Source organism: Lepidochelys kempii, chromosome 20 (genome assembly GCF_965140265.1).
Source record: "Lepidochelys kempii isolate rLepKem1 chromosome 20, rLepKem1.hap2, whole genome shotgun sequence".
NCBI classification, from domain to species: Eukaryota; Metazoa; Chordata; order Testudines; family Cheloniidae; genus Lepidochelys; species Lepidochelys kempii.
The window spans coordinates 12,377,091-12,398,299 of NC_133275.1; the positions used below are offsets into that span (position 1 = coordinate 12,377,091).

Genomic DNA, 21,209 nt, shown 5'->3' on the forward strand with positions numbered 1-21,209 from the left:
CAACACGGGCACACTGCTGACTCACCTCCAGCTTCTCATCTGCTGTAACCCCAGGTCCTTTTCTGCACGTCCTTTTCACCAGTTCCTTATCCACCTTTCAATTCTCAGATTAAAGCCCATCTTCTCCAATTGAACTAATAATTTCCCAATTGTATCAAATGCCTCACTGACATCCAGGTAGATTAGATCATTGGTTCTCAAACTGGGGGTCACAACCCGGTTAAGTGGGGGGGTCACGAGCCCTGACCCCAGCGCGCGGCTGTAAGTTGCGAGCCCCGACCCCTGCACCAGGCTGTCAGCCCTGACCCCTGTGTGGAGCTGCGGGGCTACGAGCCCCAACCTGGGCACACGGCTGTGGGTCCCGACCCCTGTGCTAGGCTGTGAGCCCTGACCCCGGTGTGCGGCTGTGAGTCCCGACCCCGACCCCTGCGCTGGGCTGTGAGCCACGACCCCAGTGTGCAGCTGTGAGTCCTGACCCCAAACCCTGGGCCGGGCTCTGAGCCCCGACCCCGACAGGGAATCGTGGTTGCGAGCCCCGACTCCAACCCCCACACAGGGCTGCAAGCCCAGACCCCAACCCTGGCCAGGAGCGGGGCTGTGATCCCTGAGTTCGACTGCCACATGGGGTTGCAAGTCCTGACCCCAACCAGGAGTGGGGCTGTGAGCCCTGAGCTGGGGCCTCCAGGACGCTGTGAGCCCCGACCCCTGTAATGGGGTTTCAGGCGCAGCCCGGCCATGCTGAGGGTTATCAGCCGGGAGCACACACAGGGTTGTCAGCCCCGAGCCCCGCCACCCGCTGTGTTTTAGTCTTAATTTAAAAGCAGTGAGTAAAGGTAAATTCATTTTAAGCAATAGGGTTTAAATTTAGTATTTAACATAGTGTTAAATATCAGAAATGTGTTTTTAATTTTTAAGGGGGGGTCACACTCAGAGGCTTGGTGTTCGAAAGGGGTCACCAATACAAAAAGTTTGAGAACCACTGGATTAGATCTACTGCATTTCCTTTGTGTAAAACCTCAGTTATCTTCGCAGAGAAACAGATCAGGTTGGCCTGGCAGGACCTACCGATTGTAAAACCAGGTTGTATTTTATCCCAGTTACCGTTCACCTCTTTGTCCTTCATTACTTTCTCACTCAAAATTTGTCCCAAGACCCTGCAGACAGTTGAGGTCAAATTAAAAGGCCTGTAGATACCTGGACCACGTGTTTTTCCATTTCTTAAAAATAGGAACTATATTAGCAATTCTCCACTCCCCCACCCAGAGTTTACAGAGCCATCAGAAATCCTTGCTATTGGGCTTGCAATTCCATGTGCCAGTCCCCTTACTCTGCATGGATGGAGCTTATGGGGTGCTAGGGGCTGCAGTGAGTGGGGTGGGAGGACCCAGTAGGGGGCACTTGCCCCTTCTAGTCTGTGCCGGCCCCAGCATAGTGCTCAATTTGTGCTATTTTGGGGGTTGTAAATCTAAGTTTCTGAGCGCTTGTCACTAAGGAGCCCATGTGCAGTGCAGCCTGGTCATAGAATCATAGAATATCAGGATTGGAAGGGACCTCAGGAGGTCATCTAGTCCAACCCCCTGCTCAAAGCAGGGCCAATCCCCAATTTTTGCCCCAGATCCCTAAATGGCCCCCTCAAGGATTGAACTCACAACCCTGGGTTTAGCAGGCCAATGCTCAAACCACTGAGCTATCCCTCCCCCAAGGCTCCCTGGCCCAGCTCCCCACGCTCTGTGTAGCGCAGTGCAACTAGATGTGGGATTCTTCACTTGTCCTAATCTACTGTGCTGTGTGGCTGTTAAAGAGCTGCTCCGTCCCACCCCAGAGGTGGCTGCATCTCAGTGCTGGGCAAAGGATCCCTGTATAAATAGCCCCTGCATCCCACCCCAGAAGTGGCTACATCTCAACCTCAGGGATGAACTGAGTGACTGGAATACAAGTGACTCTAGTCCTGGGAGTGACCAGGGCTGCTGGGCCTCTTGCCAGGGAGGTGGGCAAGGCCTCAGCAGAGATTGGGGCCCTGGGGTGGTGCAAGGCCAGGGCCGAGATTCTTCTGGCCGTGGGAGCCCAGTGACTCAGTCAGTGCCCCGCTCCCAGCCAGTCCTCCCCATTCACCGAGCCCTTCGTGCCAGCCATGTTGCTCTGAGTCGCACTAGGTGCCACTCGATAGGTCACCTACAATCACACGGTTTCTTTTCGGTGCCTCGACTGGGCAGCGGGTAAGGAGCGGTGGATAACGGATTCTCCAGGCCAGGACTACAGATCTGCTCCCCCACTGTGCCAGGGATGCCCCACTGGTCCCATCTCTGCCCCAAGAGCCTCCCCCCGCAGTCCCTGGCAGAGAAGGGATTGCCCCACTGCCAGTGCCCAGCAGGCCTATGTGTGACATGAGTTTGGGGGTCTCAACCCCGTCCCTAGGGGGATGGGTCCATGCTCTGACGGGCATTAGCTGACAGCCAAGGACTGGCCAAGAGTGCCCTCCCCACCTTCTCAGGCAGGGCAAGGGGTGGAGTACAGAGTGATCTGCTGTGGGGCCCAGGCCCTCAGTCACTGGGGCTGGCAGCACTGCCCCAGCGATGAACCTCCCGCAGGGGCAGGGAGCAGCTGCCGGGTCCAAAGCATCCCAGCAAACACTGGCCATTCGGCACCAGCCAGGGGAAGGTCTCGCACCCAGGCCATTCTGGATCAGAAGCGTGTGTGGGGAGATGGGAGCTGAACACGGACCCCTCTCCAAACTCCCAGCAGCCCCCAGAGCCTCATCCCTGTGATCCCTCTAATGCCATGGACACAAGGACCGTCAGCCAGCATCCCCATAGGGCCCAACAGTGGGGAACCCAGCCCCTTACCTGGCTGGTCCCTCCCATGGCCTTGACGCTGGCCCCAGTTCAGCCCAGTTCCCCCACTCTGCAGGGCACTGGAGAAGCCTCCACTGGCAGCTTTGCTGCTGGCATTCTGTGGCAGCTCCTGCCGAGGCCCCAGGGCCCACGCCGGGCAGCGCTGCCCTCCCAGGGGGCTCGTTAGCCAGGGCCATGCAGAAGCCTGGGGCCCAAAAGCCAACCATGGCTCCCCAGCCGGGAGCAGGTTTCCTTGACACCTGGGTACCCCAGGGGGCCAGATCCTAAAGAGCAGGAGGGGAAGATGCAGAAAGAGGAGAGCTGTGCACGGGGCCATGGAGCGGGGGGAAGGGACAGAGAGACGTTTAAACCAGAGGGGCGGAGGGCGCGCCCCATCTTCCTCAGAGCCCTGGGCTGGCCTGTGCCCCCTGGCCCCAGGGGTGGGGGCTGGAAAGTGACTTGCCTTGCCCCAGAGTGCCAAGGCCACTGGCTGTACCTGAGAGGCCGTGCGGCTGCAGGAAACGCCCCCCCCCCCCCTCGAGCTGGGCTCCGTGGGGCCAGGATTCAGGCCTGGGGAGCTTTGGGCCTTGTGGAGGGGACTCCAGCACTGGGGAAAGGGCCAGCTCGACTGCCCCAGAGCCCAAGGCTTGTGTCACACCCCCATCTCCCACGCCAACGGCCCTGCCCTGAAGGGACCCATCTAGGGGCAGAGCGGAGCTCAGGCTCTGTAGCCCCAGCGTGCCGGTCCCACAGCCGGCAGGCAACGCGGGTGCTGTCCCAACAGGAACTGGACTGAGCCCCTCTCCACAGCCACCCCCACTGTCAGACACTGCTCCCTGGGGACAGATTCAAACCCGTGCCCCAGAGAGGAGAGATGCCCCCTACCCCGCCAGCCCAGAATATTATTATTCATCTTACATAGCACTGTCCAGCAAAACACTTCCCAAAGGAGGTCAGGGTCATCATCCCCACTATACACATGGGGAAACTGAGGCAGAGGGCAGGGAAGGGATTTGCTCAAGATCACCCAGTGGCAGAGTCAGACATAGACTTCCAGTCTGCTGCATCCCAGTTCAGTGCTTTACCCACTAGGCCACACTGCCTCCCTTGAATCATAGAATCATAGAATATCAGGGTTGGAAGGGACCTCAGGAGGTCATTTAGTCCAACCCCCTGCTCAAAGCAGGACCAATCCCCAATTAAATCATCCCAGCCAGGGCTTTGTCAAGCCTGACCTTAAAAACTTCTAAGGAAGGAGATTCTACCACCTCCCTAGGTAATGCATTCCAGTTTTTCACTGCCCTCCTAGTGAAAAAGTTTTTCCTAATATCCAACCTAAACCCTCCCCCACTGCAACTTGAGACCATTACTCCTCGTCCTGTCGTCTTCTAAAAGAAGACTCTGTGGCCATAGCTCGGGAGTGGCTTTCCCTCCACGTACTGCCAGGGGGAGCCATGAGATGTTTCGTCTTGTCTGTCCCAAGTGTGGGGAGGCACGAGCCACCCCGGGTCCCACACAGGTGCCTCTGTCCAGATGGCAAGAAGGCCGAGCGGGCCCATCAGCTTTGGTGCCCCTCTTGCGCCCCAACACTCAGAAGTCACTAGTCAGGCCTCAAAATCATGAGATTTGCTTAAAAATCACAAGATTTTAATATTTGTTTGCATTCTGGCATGGCTGTGTTTGGGAGGAGCGAGGTCTGGGGCTTCTCCTCCACGCCGAGGGTGGGCACTTTATCGAACGAAAGTGAAGTTTCTTCGTAACTGATCCCATTCCAACTCACCCACCCACCCACTGCTGGGCTCACCATGCAGTGATGGGCGTTGGCAACACTGGCCATTTAAGGGTTAAAGTGTGACAGGGCGTTGGTCTACCTTGGCACTAGAAGGGCAGCAGGAAGAGCAGCAGCTCCACAATTGAGCTGCCTTGGAAATTTGGGGGGGTGCATGGAACCCTTATGTTTTCACCCCTTGCAAAAAAATTTCAAAAGCCAAAAATGTCTATGTGCGTGTGTGTGTGTAGTTTTTTCCATCCCTTCCCATCCACTTTCCAGTAGACGAGAAAAGGACAAAGGGTAGAGAAATGGGGGAGGGAGGGGTAATTTTTCGAAGGCTTTTTTTAAATTGCTCATCAAAAACCTGAAATGTTTAGAAAGAAGCAAATTTTTTCTACAACACTGTCAAGAAAAAGGCCAATTTACCAACAAAAAAGCTGAGGCTTTAGTTTAAAGAGGAGCGAAAGAAGCAGGGCTGAAATAGGTACAGAATATAATGAAAGGAGAGGGGTGCTCCTATTTGCCCCCCCTTCACCTGCCCCAGTGTTGCAAGAGCAATGGGACGCTCTGCGAAAGCAAATGTCAAGGGAAGTTACATAATTAGCCAGGGGAACTCACTGCCACTAGATGTCACTGACATTGCGAGCCTGGCAGGATTCAGACAAGGATGGTGGGGGGTGGGGGAGCAATGGTGTCAGGACAGAATTTAGAAAACAGGCCACAAGGCCACTGCTGACTGTCAGGATGAGGGGGATATGCCCCCCTTCCCCCCCTCCCCCGACTGGTTATGTCATCATTAGCCACTAGAGGGGGTTCTTGCACCTTCCTCTGAAGTAGCTGGTGCTGGGGTGGCTGGCCCCATTGATCTGGTTTGGGGAAGGAGGCAGCAGGGAGAGGGCGGGGTACTGGGCGAGATGGGTCCTGTGACGCTAGCAGACCAGGTGTCAGCTCATGCCCAGGCCCTTAGGCCTCACTGAACACTGACAAGTGCAGAGCTTGACCCAGCCTGTGTGTTAGCCGTGTGACAACAGCTGCTGATCAGCGTGTGTGGAGTGTTTCGACTTGTGGAATTGCTTGCAGGATTGATCTCTCCCATAACCTCTGTAGCCTGTGGTATAAAGTTAGAATGAATGTTTGCATCGTAAACCTCTGTAACTGCTCCACACCACTGAGTTTGCGAGGCAGCTTACGTCCACCTAACACTGCGTCTACACTAAAATTTGGCTCCCGCTGATGTAACTCACCTGCTTTGCCGACTTAATCCTGCCACTTCCCCCAGTCAGCGTAGTTAGGTCAATGCAGTGTCAGTGTACATACTGCGTTGCTTACATCGACTGTCCCGCAATGCCCCACACTGACAGTACAATCGATATCACACACCACAGACACAAGGAGCCAGGTGTACACACACACAAGTGCTGTAACTACTGTGGCGGCTGCACGCAGGGCGATTTGATTTTGTAGTGTAGCCATGGCCTGTGTAACTCCCTCAACAGGGGAGAAGCATGAATTAGTGTAAAGTGCTGGGTCTGCCCATCGAAACCAAACGAGCCATTGCGAAATATCCTTACTGATTGCCTCTCTTGTTAGATATTTTACTGCATGTGTGTGTGTGTGTGTGTGTGTTCTCCCTGTGTGCTGCCCCAGCTCTGTGCAGACAGCCAGCACAGCAGACCTTGAGTGAACCACCCAATGACCACAAGATCCGTTAAGGGACGAAGGCACCCAGCCAGGTTTATTGTTGACAAGGCATGCTAATAGCACCTGGCAGACTCTACGAGGATACTAAGACATGTATGCTTGTGACAATGGACGCAGCTCAGTGAATGGCAGGACTTTCCATTTCCCCCTTGGCTGGACCAACACATTCTCTCAGAGATACCCTGATACAAACAAGCTGCCCCTCTGACTTAGATACTGCCCTCTGACCTGGCTAGTTATTGTCCACTTTTTTGTACATGTTGGTTTGATTAAAACATTTGTATTTATTATGTTGCTATTTGACCTTATCTTTTAGAAGGGCTCAGTGTGTTCCTGTTATCCTTGGGGAATGTTTTTGTGCCATTCTTGATATTGTGGTTTTTGTACCACGCGTCTGGAATGTGTTTGTGTGAGTCCTTTGTGCCGAGCACTGTCCAGGACTGCGCGTTTCTGCACCATCAGGGCTGGGCTCACCAGATTCTGGGAACGTGCAAGTGGGCAGGGCCTGACGTTTGCTCACAGCAGGGAGAGGGGATACTGGGCTGGATGGACCCTGTAGGAATCAGCCAGGCTGAGTTTCCTGCAGGGCAGAGGGAGGTGAGTGGGCCTCGTTAGATGCAGCCTGGGGGGGCTGGCTGTGGTGAGGGGGTTCTCGGGCTTTGGGGGGGTTCTCTGCAACAGGCTGTCTCTGTGACTGATGCTGATCACACTACACTGCCCCCTTCTTAAAGCCCAGCACAGCCCAGCCCAGCCCAGCAGCTGGAGCCCACCCAGTAATTAGGAAATGAGATTTAATTTCAGGCAACAAAATGCCATGAAAGTGGCGGGTGAGCCGGCTTTGGGCTGCGCGGTAAGATGATAAGCAGCATCACACGGGCTGGTTGCATAATTGTGAACTTGGCTCAGGCCGGTTGCCTTCCCCGCCCCCCCGCCCAGCCCTGGAGGTTGGGGGCCGACTCTGAGGAGGGCTGGGGGACGAGATGCTGGGTCCCTGCCCGGGAGAAGGGGTGTGCGCTGGGCATCATTCTGGGATCGCTCAGCCCCCAGCATGGCCTGGCCCAGGGCAGGGGGCACTGGGCCGCAGTCCATACCCACAAGGGATGGGCAGGTTGGGGACAGGGCTAGCTCAGCCTGGGTTTGGTGAACTCCAATCTTGAGACAATATTTCCTCTACGGCCCATTGGATGCACCTGTGCTGCCTACAGGGGGCACTGCCGCTGCATGGGGGTATCACCCACCTGCACCTGCTGCCTCCCACTGCCCCACCCCAAATCACCCCCTGGCCCCTCCACCCATGCACTGTATACAGCTTGCAGTTACTGTAAACCTCTCCCCCTCCCTGCTACCCCCACTGCCTCCCCCCAGCCCTGCTGTAAGCCCCCCAAGTCACCCCGCTCTGCCCCAAGCAATCTCCCTCCAGCAGGGTCTGCATGCAGGTCTCTGCAGGATGAACTCTTCTGCAAGCCTGGTGCAGCTTCACCTGTCCCTGGGTCCCAGCTCCGCCCTAGTCATGATCCCCCCAATCCAGGCCCAAAGGTCTTGGGGGCCCTGGCACAGCTGGCACTGGGAGACAGGGGCATCTTGGCACCCCATTCCCACCAGCCCCCAGGGCTGGGACCAGCAGTGATCAGCACCCCCAGGCCCACTGCATGGGCTGATGCGTGCAGCCCTCTCCAGCTGCCCTCACCAGGGCCTGGGGCAGAGCATGGCAGAGCCAGGGCAGAGGGGCTGGGCCTGTCTGCTGGACCCACCCTCCCTCCTGGCACCGACCAGGCCCATGGCCAGCTGTCTCAGGCCCGCACCCCCCTCATGCTTCTGGGGGCAGGCTGAGGGGTACAGCGTGTGTGGCTGGGGTCCCCCTTGCTCAAGGTGCAGGCCCGGGGTGCAGACGGAGCCCCATGTAAGGGCAGCCATGGGGGGAGCTGGCGAGCCCACAGTTGGGCAGGTGTCTCCGCCGGAGCTTTTTAATTCCGCACCCCCAATTCACCGCCCACCTGCCTGGCAGCCGCACAGCAATTATCCAAATGGCTGTTAATTCCTCATGGGGATCAGGGGTGGAAAGCTCCGCAGCTGAGCAGATTGGGGCTGGGCCCGAGCAGCAGATCCCAGGTGCCAGGGTCTCTCACCCCGTCCACATCAGGCACGCAGTGCTGGCAGGGCTCGTTTGCCCAGCAGGGAGACAGGAGGCACTGCTGTGCCTGCTAAACCCTGGGGCAAAGGAGAGAGAAACCCGTCACCCCCTGCTCTGGCGGAGGGTTCCTGGCCTGGCTTACATGGCACAATCCAATGGGCCCTGGTGGCCTGAAACTTCACTACCCACCCTCTCTGTGGCCCAGCCCCCAACCCCAGGGGGAAGCCAAGAGACACCCCCAAGCTAGCTGGGATGTGCCCTGGGGTCCTGCCCTGACCAGCTGCACTGCAACGCCCCCTGTAGGGATGGGCTACCTGCCCCTCATGCAAATAGCAATGCCCCCCTCCCCCAAGCATGCTCTCTGCTCGTGCCTCTCCACCAACGGGAGCATGCCCCTTACAAGGCAGCTCCCTGACTGCCCCCTGCTCCATATGCTGTGTGGGGACGGGGGGGAATTACACCAGAAGGGCCTGGCTAGTCTATCATGAACCAACACCAGGCCCAGAGACTCTTTGATACAAGGTCCCAGAGGGGGACGACAGGACATTATCCCTATGCCCCACCTTGCATCTGAGCTGGGACCCCATATGAAGCTCTAGCTCCCCAGTCCCAGCCTGTGTGGCCCCCCAGCATCCAGTGGGACAGAGACCACTCAAATGGACAGCATCTCAGACTCACATCATGGGGGGGCTGGCCCAGCCCCCCCTTCCTGCCTGATCAGCATGCACTGCCCTCTTTGCGCAGCAGGTGGCGATAGGAGACCAGCCCTGCGCTCTCATGGCAGACGGCTCTGAAACCGGCTCCAGCAGCCCCAGTGGAACCCAAGCCCACCCAGGAGCACCTCGGCAAGGGGGGGGCTGCGTCTGCTCTTCGCTGGGTAGCACAGACAGTCGGGGGTGGGGGGGGTGGGGACGTACAGCCCCTAATGCTACCCCAACTGTCCCACCTCAGTACGTGGCCCGATTTTCAGCCACGCTCGGGAGCAGAACGTCAGAGCGGCCACCACCCACCCGCCTGGCAGGTCTCTACAGCCTCTGGGTAAATGGCTTGAGGCTGACGGGGGAGCGCCTCTCTTGGAGGAGTATCTGGCCCCCACCACTGTAGCACTATCATTGCTGCATCCTGCCCCACCATGCACGTGGGGCTGGGCAGGGCTGTCACCCCATTGCAGAGGGGGACGGAGGCCCAGAGGGGCTGGGTGACTCACCCAAGGTCACACCGGGAGTCTGTGGCAGAGCAGGGACATGAACCCAGAGCTGGCGCCATCATTCCTCTCCGGCCCTACCCAGCCTGGATGGGTTGCTATGCTCAGTTCCCACCCCCCACGGGACTCTGCTCACACCTTTGCCAGTTCGGCTCTGCTGGAGGGATCCCCGAGTGCAGATGGGGGCTGGCGTAACCACCGGGTCACCCCACCCTGACCAGAGCAGAGGGGGGGTTAGTGCACTGGTGGGTGCCACAGCACTGCCTGTGCCAGCTACCCCTCAGGGCTGGCTGCTGGGAAACATCAAGGCAAGAGGGACTAGTGCAGACAAGGCCCCAGGGTGCCGGGACCGCGGGCTGGGTGGCTTTGGAGACCTGACTGCTAGAAGCCATGCTACAAGAGACCCTGGGGTTCTTTCTGCGCCAGCTGGCAAGGCAGGGGCACATTGGACTGGCCAGCCGGGAATATGCTGCATGGAGCCAGCATTGAATTGAGAGCAGGGGCTTGAGTCAGCACTCCCAGCCCGGCAGTGGGCGTGCTGTCTGGATTCTATTGAAGGGGGCTGGGCAGGCAGGACTCCTGGCTCCTATTCCTGCCTCTGCCACCTACTCCTGGCACGCTGCTCCATGCCTCAGTTTCCCCCCTGTAACATGGGGATAGTGCTTTCACCTGTGACAGGGAGGCTTGGCAAGAGCCTCAGGAATATCCCTGGGGGGACTCACGGGAGTAACAGCAGCAGGGTGTGCACAGAGCAGGATTTTGCCCTCCTGAGAGCAGCCATCAGCTACTGAGAATAGCCCAGATCAGACTGGGGCTGCAGGCTGGAGCCAGCTCTGCTACAGCAAGTAGCTCCGGTGGTTAACAAGCATGCTGTCAAGCCCTTCCCTGTGTAGATGGTTTTGGCAGCCAGGTGTGTGCCAGGCTCCCCTCTGGAGGCAGGCCTGTGCTGCCAGCTGTGAGTTACAGAGCGTCTGTGCCATGGCAGCCAGCTATCCCAGAGGGGGCCCCCCTGCCTGAGACTGGTAGCATTATCCCCCGTTTACAGATGGGGAAACTGAGGCACAAATAGGGGAGGTGACTTGCCCAAGGTCACCCAGCTGGGAATGGAACCCGGGTCTCCCGTTCCAGTCCAGGGGTCTATCCACTAGGCAACACTGCCTCGGTGGATGGGAAAGTAGAGAGGAATGGTGCGGTCATGGATCCACAGGGTCGGTGCCAGGGCCCCAGCTGTGGAAGTCTCTGGGAGGAAGCCCTTTGCTGTGCCAGACCCCAACAGGTTTCTCTCTTCCTCGAGGACAGGCCACATGGCCTCCCTACCACCTGAGACTGAACCGCTAGGCTTCACCCCGTGAGCCCTGCCCAGCGAGTCCAGCTGAGACAGATCCTGGTAGAGACCCGTCCACTCTGCAGGGCCCGACGCCCCTCAGCCCGGGTGAGAGGGCCACTCACCCAGCATTGTCAGGACAGTTGGGTTTCTTAGGCACCTGGACCCCAGCCCGGGAAGCCCAGCCCACTGAAGGTTAAAGCAAGAGGCTGTTCTGGTCAGCCCAGAGCCCGGCTGAGCTGCAGAGAAACCTGTTTTCAGCTCCGGGTCTCTCGCTCAGGGCCTGTCTACATGTAAACCACTTCAGCTGCTCCGCTTCAGTGATGCCGCCTTTCCCATACCCCCGAGCGACACAGTGGCACCGACCCAATTGCCTCGTGTAGACCAGGCCTCGGCCTGACCTTGGTCAGTTCTCAGGCGAGAGCTCCCAGCTTCCCCCACTTATCCCCCAGCTCAAACCTTCCCAACCCTGTGTGCTCGAGCTGGGGGCCCTGCTCCAATTCCCTGCTGGGAGCATCCAGCCAGGGGCCATTGGAGCCGGCACGGTCTTTCCGGCCCCCAGGCTGATCTGGGTTGGATTCTCTTCATTTCACCAAGACTTGGAGGTGACACCACCCCCATGACTCTTACCTTCCCTGAGAGTCCTTCCTCCCCACCCCCCACCAGAGAAGCCATGAAACATATAGGGGAAACTGAGGCACACATCAGATTCATAAAAGATATTACAAACATTCCCAGTTGGTCACAGGTGCACAGTCTCCCAGCAGCTTGGCAAAGGCTGGAGGCAAGAGCAGAGGCAACAGGAGGGAGAGATCTGGGCAGGCCTTGGATTTTACATCACTTTGCTTCTCCTAGGGGGACAGGAGCCACTGGATTTCCCTTGCGAGAATCCAGGGGAGGGTGGGTTTGCAGCTCCCCTCTGCTGGGGGTGGGACGGGGATGGCAGGAGCTAGGGGAAGCCCACAGGCCAGGGCTGACTGTGGCTAAGGCTCAGGAGAGGTGGGTTCTATTCCTGCTCTGACAGACTCCCTGCATGCCTTAGTTTCCCATTTGTAACACAGGCCACCCTGCTTCTCTGGAAGGCTGAATTCATTAGTGAGGTTCCGATACCATGGTGATGGGTGTAGGAGCACACACAGATAGGAGTGTCCAGGTGTGGAAGAGGCTCTGTCATAAATATAAAGGGAAGGGTAACCACCTTTCTGTATACAGTGCTATAAAATCCCTCCTGGGTAGAGGCAAAACCCTTTCACCTGTAAAGGGTTAAAAAGCTAAGATAACCTCGCTGGCACCTGACCAAAATGACCAATGAGGAGACAAGATACTTTCAAATCTTGATGGGGGGCGGAACAAAGCATCTGTGTGTGTGATGCTTTTCCGGGGAACAGATCAGGAATGCAGTCTCACAACTCTTGTTAGTTAGTAAGTAATCTAGCGAGAAATGCATTAGATTTCCTTTTGTTTAATAGCTGGTAAAATAACCTGGGCTGGAGGGAATGTATATTCCTGTTCTTGTGTCTTTTTGTAACTTAAGGTTTTGCCTAGAGGGATTCTCTGTTTTGAATCTGATTATCCTATAAGGTATTTACCATCCTGATTTTACAGAGGTGATTCGTTTACCTTTTCTTTTATTAAAATTCTTCTTTTAAGAACCTGATTGATTTTTCATTGTTCTTAAGATCCAAGGGTTTGGGTCTGTGTTCACCTGTACAGATTGGTGAGGATTCTTAGCAAGCCTTCCCCAGGAAAGGGGGTGTAGGGCTTGGGGGGATATTTTGGGGGAAGACGTCTCCAAGTGGGCTCTTTCCCTGTTCTTTGTTTAAACGCTTGGTGGTGGCAGCATACAGTTCAAGGATAAGGCAAAGTTTGTACCTTGGGAAAGTTTTAACCTAAGCTGGTAAGAATAAGCTTAGGGGGTCTTTTGATGCAGGTCCCCACATCTGTACCCTAGAGTTCAGAGTGGGGAAGGAACCTTGACAGGCTGTGTGTGCGAAGCTTAGTTCTGTGACCAAACTGCCCTGTTTATAAACAGAGAGATTGTGCTGGGCACACACTTCCCCAGTCAGTGCCTCGGTTTCCCCATCTGTACAGAGGGGATAAGAACACTGGCCTTTGTAGAGCACTTTGAGATCTGCCCACAGCCAGTGTTAGAGAAGGGCTGGGGCCATTAGTCCAACCACACAGGGAATGCTATTGTTCTGCCAACCCCGCAGGATCTCCAAGGGGGTCTAGACCCCACCCCTCCCCCGCCAGGATCTCCGAGCAGGTTCTAAATCACTCCTCCTTCCTTCTACTTCTCGTGTGCTCCCCCTCCCCCACAGCTCTGTCCCATGGCGAGGGCGTGGCCGACACAGCTTGCCCAACTGTCCCATGCTGGGCTCGTATTCCTTGAACACCTTGAGTTTGGCCAGCACAGCGTGCGCCAAGTGGAAGTTATCTTCATGGTCCCTGCAGCAAAGACAAACCCTGTGGGTCAGAAACAGCTCCTCCCCCAGGGGCACATGCACTTCCTGTAGGAGGTAACCAGGTACCCTCGCCCTTTGGGCACACTCACTTCCTGTAGAGGATGGCTGGGTACTTCTCCATGGCACACTCACTTCCTATAGGGGATAGCTGGGTACCCCTTCCCCTGGACACACTCACTTCCTGTAGCGGATGGCTGGATACTCCTCCAGGGTTTCACACAATGTGGCAATCTGCTCTGCCAGCATATCCATCTGCTTGTTCTTTTTGAAGAAGTGGTAGGGGCTGAACCAGTTGTGGAAGGTCTGTGGCCCGTCCAGGGAGTACACCTTGGGGACGGGGGAGAGCAGAGATCAGACCCCGGTGCCAACTGCTTGCAGCCAGGCCAGCTGTGCCCCATACCGCGCCCCTAAGACATGCTGTTGGACCAGGCCAGCCTGGCGGAGCTGTAGCGAGCCCCTAGTGAGGGAGAGATCCCTTTGCCAGTGCCACTCCTGTTGTAGTAGAGGGATAGCGAGCCAGAGATTCATGCACCAGCCTGGGATGAAGATGCCCCAGGTTCAGGTCCTTACGTGGCTGCAGACTCTCGGGTGCCCTCAGGGGTGTGTCTCTGCCCTGGAGAAGTCAATGTTGGGGGAGGGGGCTTGGCCACGCTTCTAGTCTGGCGAAAGCCCCAGCATAGTTGTGGGCAAACCTGGCATCAAGGTGCGTCTGCCGCTGTCGCTTATTTCACTGGCCGAACAGAATGAGCCACTGGGGCAAATGTGCTTGGACACCAATAAATAGTATCAGCCCATGAAGGGTTTGCTGGCGCAACGGGACGGGTGAGCCAGCAAAGCCTCCTGACGGACATTCAGCTTATACCAGCCAAAGCTTCTCTTGGCACAGCTGGCACCGGTACCCCAGATTAAATCAGCTAGAGTGGCGAAAGGACTGCTTTGCCAGCGTAACGGCATCTACCCGGGGCTCTGCCACCACAGCTGCATCAGTTACAGGGCGGATTTTTTCTCTCATGTCCCCGTAACAAACCCATACCAACAAAGCTTTTGTGTGTAGCCCAGGCTCATGTCTCTCTGTGCCTCAGTTTCCCCAACAATGCAATGGGGCTGACACCACAGTCCTGCCCCTCAGGGGCGTGAGGGGGGAAATCCACTGATGACACAAGGAGGGGATGGGGTGGTTGGGTAAAGGGCAGGCGTGTGGAGTATCGGGCTGTCTTGCAGGCCTGGTATAAACCATCAGTAAGAGCTGGTAAAGCCAGGGAGGCAGGGCCCTCCTTCTCCATACATCTACCATCCCCACCAGGTGCAAGCCAGCGATTCCACGTCTCACAGGGTGTGAGCAGCCAGCTAGTCCCTGCTGCCCTGTGCTGGCGTCAAACCCGGGGCCCTAGAAGGGAAAGGTTCCCCCCCCACCCCCCGGAGCCACGTGGACACTAAGGATGGGGTGTCGTACGTCACCATCCACCCCGGGGGCCTGCTCCTCAAAACCCAGCCACCCCTCACCTGGCTCTCATAGGGCAGGAAGGCCATGTTGATCTCCTTGAGGGTTTTGATGGCCTTGATGATCCGTGACTTCCTCAGCTCCTTGAACAGAGGCTCAGGACAGGCTGCAAGGCAGAGGCAGTGGGTGGGAGTGACAGGCACAGGGCTCAGGACCCCCAGCACAGCGCCAGCCCCCACGGACAGGGCCAGACCGGGCACAGCAGGGGCAGTAGTGCTGCACGCCTGTGGGGAACCTGGGCAAGCCAGCAGGGCCACACAGGAGTCAACGATGCCCCCCCGAACCAGAGTCATGCTGGGTTCTCGCCTTCTGCAGCATCAGCAGCGAGGGGGAGCCACAATCTCTCCTACGCAGCCCCTGTCTCACACCCTGCCCTCAGCCCCCCCACAGGGCTGAGTGACCGGAGTGTACCACGTAGGATGATGCACAAGGAGGAACAGGGACTTGGGCTCCCCCTGCCGCTGTAATGGGGAGAAGCAGATCTGACCCTGACACACTGAGTATTCTGGTGCTGTCCCATCCCCCACGGAGTTGGGAACTGATGGAGCAATGCATGCTGGGAATGGTAGCCAGAGGCCGCCTTTCTGGGCACATGCTGCAGGTGTCTGTGAGCCGTGCTGGCTGGAGGCAGGCCCGTGGGGGAGAAGTGGGGGAAGGGATAGGTGGGGTCGTTCAGTCTGGCCTGCTGGGGCTGCATCCCCTGCAGGAGGGCATAGCATAATCAGGGTGCTGCGCACTGGCCTGCCGGCAGAGAGAGACCCCCCACCCCCAGGCGCCAGTGTGCCGCTGTCCAGGCTCCCAGCTGGGGGATCCCCCGACCCCCGATACTCACGGCTGAGGAAGAAGACGTGAGCTGCCTTGTAGTTGAAGGTGGGGGTGCCCTGGAAGTCACTGATCAGAGCCTGCACCTACTGCAAAGGGGGAAAAGGGGGTTGTCAGGCCCAGCCCCTGGGGACTCAGAGCCCAGCATGATGCCATCAGGAGGTGGGCTGGTTTTCACCCCCCTGGCTCTGGGCTCCCTCCCTGCCTGGAGCAGGGCATGTGTCCATGTGCCCGGGACATCCTCAGGGCCCAGCCACGTCTCTTGCTGGCACACAAGTGTCCGTGCCCAGCCTCAGATGGGGCCTGGTATTGCCTTGCTGCTGAACTAAGTGGGCTCTGAGCAGCACCCAGGGAACAGCCGGCCGAGCAGCAATCCCAGGCAACTACCATCCGGGCCCCCTCCCTCCCCGGGTGCCAGGCTGGGCACCTGCAGCTTTGCCACACCAGCTAGCCTAGCAGGGTGTTCGGAAGCTGTTCGGACTCCTCGACCAGCCATTGTGACAGGTGAGAACCTGGCTGTCCTGTCCCAAGCCCCAGGCCCCAACTCGCAGTCCTCTCCTACAGCGCTCCCTCCGTGGGCAGCCCCTGCGGGTTCTGGGCTTCACCCTGCTCTGCCAGCACCCCCTGCCCCTGGTCTCCCTCCACTCGCCTCCCTGCTGCAGATGCAGGAGCCTCCTCCCCTACAGCCCCTGTTCCCTGAGCCTCTGCCTCAGCGACTCTCCTTCGCTTTGAGTCTCAGCTGAGGTCGCCTCTCTCCGCCTGCTGCACCTGCCCATCCAATCCCCACAGGATTGCACTGCGGAGAGGTCTGGGGGACAGTCTGTGCCTCCCGTGGCAAAGAACATGAAGCCCAGCTCTGGGGAAGCAGCCTCTTGGGGAGCCCTCTCGTTGAGGTGGATTGATTACATCAATAGGAGAGCACTCTCCCGTAGACTTATCACATCTTCAGCAGACCTGCTAAACTGCCGCGGCAGCATTGATCACAGTGGTGCCGATTTAGCACTATAGTGAAGACAAGCCCTGTGTGTCTGTGCATCACCCAACCCAATGCAGCCCCAATCTGGGTTGGGGCCTCTCAGCGCTACAGTCATACCAATGGCAACAGGCAACAGACTCTGGGGTGTCCCTTGGGCTACCTACACATCAGCAGTATATCCGCTCTACGCAGACTCTGAACATCAGTAATGGGCACTGTGTAACAGAACTTCCCACTGTACTAAAGACAGCTGAAACACCCTAACATTAATCTTCCATGTAAACAATTCAAGGGGTGGAATGTATGCTTAAAGATAAGGAAGATGACAGTGCCTTAGCTGTCAGAGTGCAAGCAATCATGAACAGAAGGATGCTCACAGAAGAACTAAAACAGAGGGGAAATGTCTATGTGACACTCTCACTTTCAAGAGATGATCCACACAATCCGCAACTGTGAGAACCTGTAGGGTATTGTGCTTTAATGGTGCCTGGAACAAAATCTTGCTTTGAGACTCAAGCGTTGAGGACACACGCACATACAGGCTGGGTATAAACTGATTTTATTTGTAGAGTTAGACAGGTCCTGCTAGGCTTTCCCAAGATTATATACAGCACTCATTGCCCAAAGAGCATGTACAATAGAAAAGTGATCAATAAAACCAGCACACACAGAATGCAAAACAATTCATTTCTTTGTGAACCATGGGATGCAAAGGAATGAGCGATGAACCTGAAATGGGGATGGGGGAGGGTAACAACCTGACAGAGAGAAATGAAAAAAGGCCATTTAACTAAACTGAATTTTAGTTTGTTAACTAGGAAAATATTATCAGCTTGGTAAAGATCCAAAGCATCAGATTCTCTGGTTAAAAGGGGCTCATTGTCAACGTGAGGATTTTGAAATTCAAGGTTTTGACAGAACCTCCCTTTATGTAACAACTTTCTGAAAATTTCCATTTTAACTCAAGTTCCTTTTAAAAAAAAAGATGCGTGAGGGGGAGAGGAAGCTTGCTTTTCTGTTGATGCTTTTAATGCTCTTTTCAGCAAGGAAGAAACTGACAACAGAGGAATAGGGAAACTGATGGCATGGAATTGCTGCACAAAGGAAAGGAGCTGAAAAGAGGAATCTCTTTTCTTTGCAAACTACTTCCTGTCAAAGTGATATTAGGAGTTACTCGCAACTGGTACAGATGCAGAGTTTTCAGTGAGATTTGTTTTCAAGCCAGTCATGTCCCTTTCATTAAGCTTGCACTGTGGGGGTGGAATAAGGTATCACAACTCATTGCCTGCTGAATGTTTAGGGACAGCAACTTCTCCAGCAAGAGCAGAGGCTGCCAGACATCACATCTCAGCTGTTTTGAAGGTTAAACAAAGCATCAAGTTTTTGAAGAAAATCCCCACTGCTCCCACATTCAGATCTCCCCCAAACACTGTAAACCAGCAGCAACAGAGAATATGTTCCCTGTGGCAGGTCACCTTTCAGGCAAGAAGCATGTTAAATCTCGTCTGGGAACAGCCTGGCTGTTGGCATGGTAAAGATGTCTAGTTTTGTGTTTCCATCCTCACCGGGCACTGAGCATACATGCCGCGGTTTGAAAGCGTGAGCGTGCTATGCTCTGAAAGGAAAAGCTGGATTTTAACCCTCAGACTAACTGACCCATTCAGAACCTGCTTCATGGGCAGCAGAAGGGGAAGCTTCTGACACAAACTCTGTCCCTGTCCCTCCCCACCAGTGTGTCTCAAACCTGCCTTGGAGGGATCCAATCTAGAAGGCAGTGGGATGTTCAGTGCTGTGCTTTGCTAGGACTGCCAATCAGGGCAGCTCGTTGGAGCTGGCTGTGCGAGTGGTTCTGGGGCGTGGCTGCCCTGTCCCACTAAGAACCACGCTGAGTCCCACACACACAAGCAGTCAGAAAGCAGAAGTCAGAACTGCTGAAATAGGCCAGAGCAGAAGCAGCAGCCTAGGTCTAAAGATGCTGCAGCCCAGGAACCAGTACTTCTTGACTTTATTTTATTAAGCTGGGGAAAGTTTCAGTTTTCTCCAATCTTGAAAAACAGGTCACACACCCACCTCCTGTGGGGCAACTGCTCTCCCATCAGCTCTGCGGGCAGGGGGTTGGGCACATGGGAAAAAACCTCCTGATGCTGCCCCACCAACATATCTCAGCTCTGCACGCGGGAGAGATCATCTCATAGGCAAGAGCAGAGTTCAGAGTCTAAGTCTGTCTACAGACAACAGGGAGGTGTAATCCCCACTCGGGTGGAGATGCACACACTAGCTCTGTTCAAGCTGGCACACTAAAAGCAGCAGCAGCAGCAGCAAGGGCTAGCCACCAGAGTGTGTACCTAGGATCTCAGACAGGATCATGTTCTGGCAGGGGCTGCGGCTCGAGCTAGCTGCCCGAGCACAAGCCTGTCTGAGATTCTAGGTACGTCCAGGGTGGTTAGCCCCAGCCACGCGCCTGTGCCACCACTGCTACTGGTATTTCTAGTGCGTTAGCTCAGTCAGAACTAGCCTGCGTATCCCTACCCGAGCTGAGCATGACAACCACCAGCTGCAGTGTGGATGCATCTTTGGCTGCCAGTTGGCATCCCTGGCAGCAGCCAAGAATTGAACAGGGAGTGGGAGAGCGGAAGGGAGGGGCAATTAATATGACGGGGAAATGTGTTCCACTGGAACTGGGCTGAGGCCCCCTCTGCTTCATGTAGATTCATTCTGATCTGCACACAGCCTGCACCAGACCAGCCACGGCACCCCTTTGAGGACATCCTAACACAGTCCTTTTAGTTACACAGTGCACATGTACGAGAGCAGCACGCCGGCTCCCCCAGCAGTGCGCTCAGCGGCCGTCCAGGGCTTTGTCTCGCGCGATGACGGACTCATCAAATTTGATCATGAGGGTGGTGCCCTTGTGCCAGTGGGCCGTCACCTTGGCGGGGAAGCCACTGTAGGTGAGGATGGCTTCCACGATGCCAGCTGTGAAGGAGGCACAGTTGAGCGTGCTGTTCTCCTTGGGCACCGAGATGTACGTGTTGATCAGTGGCTCTTTCTCGATGATGTAGTAGGTCTTGTCATCGTCGTTGGCCTGCTCCAGCTTGTCCGCCTCCTTCCCGAACAAGGCCTTCCACACCGTCACCTTGATGAAGAGGAGAATGTTGATGACCTTGGTCTCCCGCTTGCCGTTTTTCTCCCGCATGACCAGCACATCCAGGATGCGAGCTCCCACTTGCTGGCCCAGCTCAGAGAGCTTGTTCTGGAGCTCAGAGACGGAGTAGACCCGGTTCTGACAGTACTGGACTATCTCGGAGAAGAGCAGAGAGAATGCGCTCAGGCTGACCTCTGTCTTTGGCCGGGTCAGAGACCGCTCCAGGATGGCAGATTTCCCACGAGTGAAGCGTGAATCCATTGTCCTAAAGGAGAACAAAATACTCAGTTCTGTGGGACAGGTACCGTCTCTTATGAGGTGTCTTTGCAGCGCCTGGCACTATGGGGCCCTGAGCGCAGCTGAGGCTGCAAAGTGTTACTGCGATACACAGAAGAAAAAATAAAAGAAATCTGATGAACAAATCTCTGATGTGTCTATAGCACCTTCCATTCCCAGGGGCTTTACAACAATACCTCTGCAGGGATCCCGTACTCAATGCTGAGAGGCAGCCAGGCACCTTTGGGGTGGGGTGGCTGCGCATACAGGGCTCCCTGGTCCGGCGCCGAGAGGCAGCCAGGCTTGGGGGGGGGCACACAAGCAGGGGGGCAGCACAAGAAGCACAGAAGGAGCCGCCCGACTGACGCCACGTGGGGTGGGGCAGGATTTGAGTCTGGGGAGCTAAAAGTTGACACCAGAGTTGGGATCCGGCTGGGGCAACGGCCCGGGATTCACACAACTGCCGAGGGCCTTGGAGGGATCCCGAGGGCCCCCCCTTACAGGGGGCGAGGAGACCCACGCGTCCCTGGGACCCAACCCCGTCACCCTGTCCCCAGCACCACGAACCAACGCCAGAGACGGCCCCCGCCGGGCTCAGGCGTGCCGCCCCGCCCCCACCTCTCCCGACCCGCGCGCCGGGGGCCCGGCCGGGCACTCACGCGCGGCGGGGGCGGGGCGGGGCGCCTCTCTCCAGGAGGGGGAAGAGGGAGCGGAAGCCAATGAGCCGCCCCCGTTCCCGGCCGCACTCTGCGCTTTACGGCTGCCGCTGCTGCAAACGGGCCGCGACGCACCAGCCACAGGGAGGCGGGGCTTGGTCACCACAGCAACCGGGACTGGTTCTCGTAGGGGCAGGGGTCACGTGGTAACGGGCTCGGCTGGCGGGGGCGAGGCCGACCGGTGGGTGTGGCTCGTTGTCAGCCGCCAGGCTGCAGGAAGCGAGCGCGACTTTCTGCGGGAGGTGTGGCCTAAGGGAAGGGGGTGGGGCTTGTTGCGAATACAGACTGACAGGGCTACCACTCTGAAACCTACACTGTGTCAGCTGCACCCTGTGTGTCAGTTACA

At 56.7% G+C, this 21,209-nt stretch overlaps 1 protein-coding gene across 2 annotated transcripts; it reads right to left on the minus strand.

Moving 5' to 3' along the window:
* Positions 1-17,269: 17,269 nt before the first annotated feature.
* On the minus strand, positions 17,270-20,940 carry TRAPPC5 (trafficking protein particle complex subunit 5). Of its 2 annotated transcripts, none has more exons than XM_073318680.1 (2): positions 20,807-20,940; positions 17,270-20,136 (listed from the first exon to the last, which is right to left on the minus strand). In XM_073318680.1, exon 2 carries the CDS (start codon positions 20,130-20,132, stop codon positions 19,566-19,568), a length of 567 nt encoding a protein of 188 aa, XP_073174781.1. In that variant the 5' UTR covers positions 20,133-20,136; positions 20,807-20,940; the 3' UTR covers positions 17,270-19,565. The 2 variants fall into 2 exon arrangements, with proteins under 2 accessions (XP_073174781.1, XP_073174782.1); XM_073318681.1 differs by lacking the exon at positions 20,807-20,940 and adding an exon at positions 20,715-20,800.
* Between the last annotated feature and the right edge of the window lie 269 nt (positions 20,941-21,209).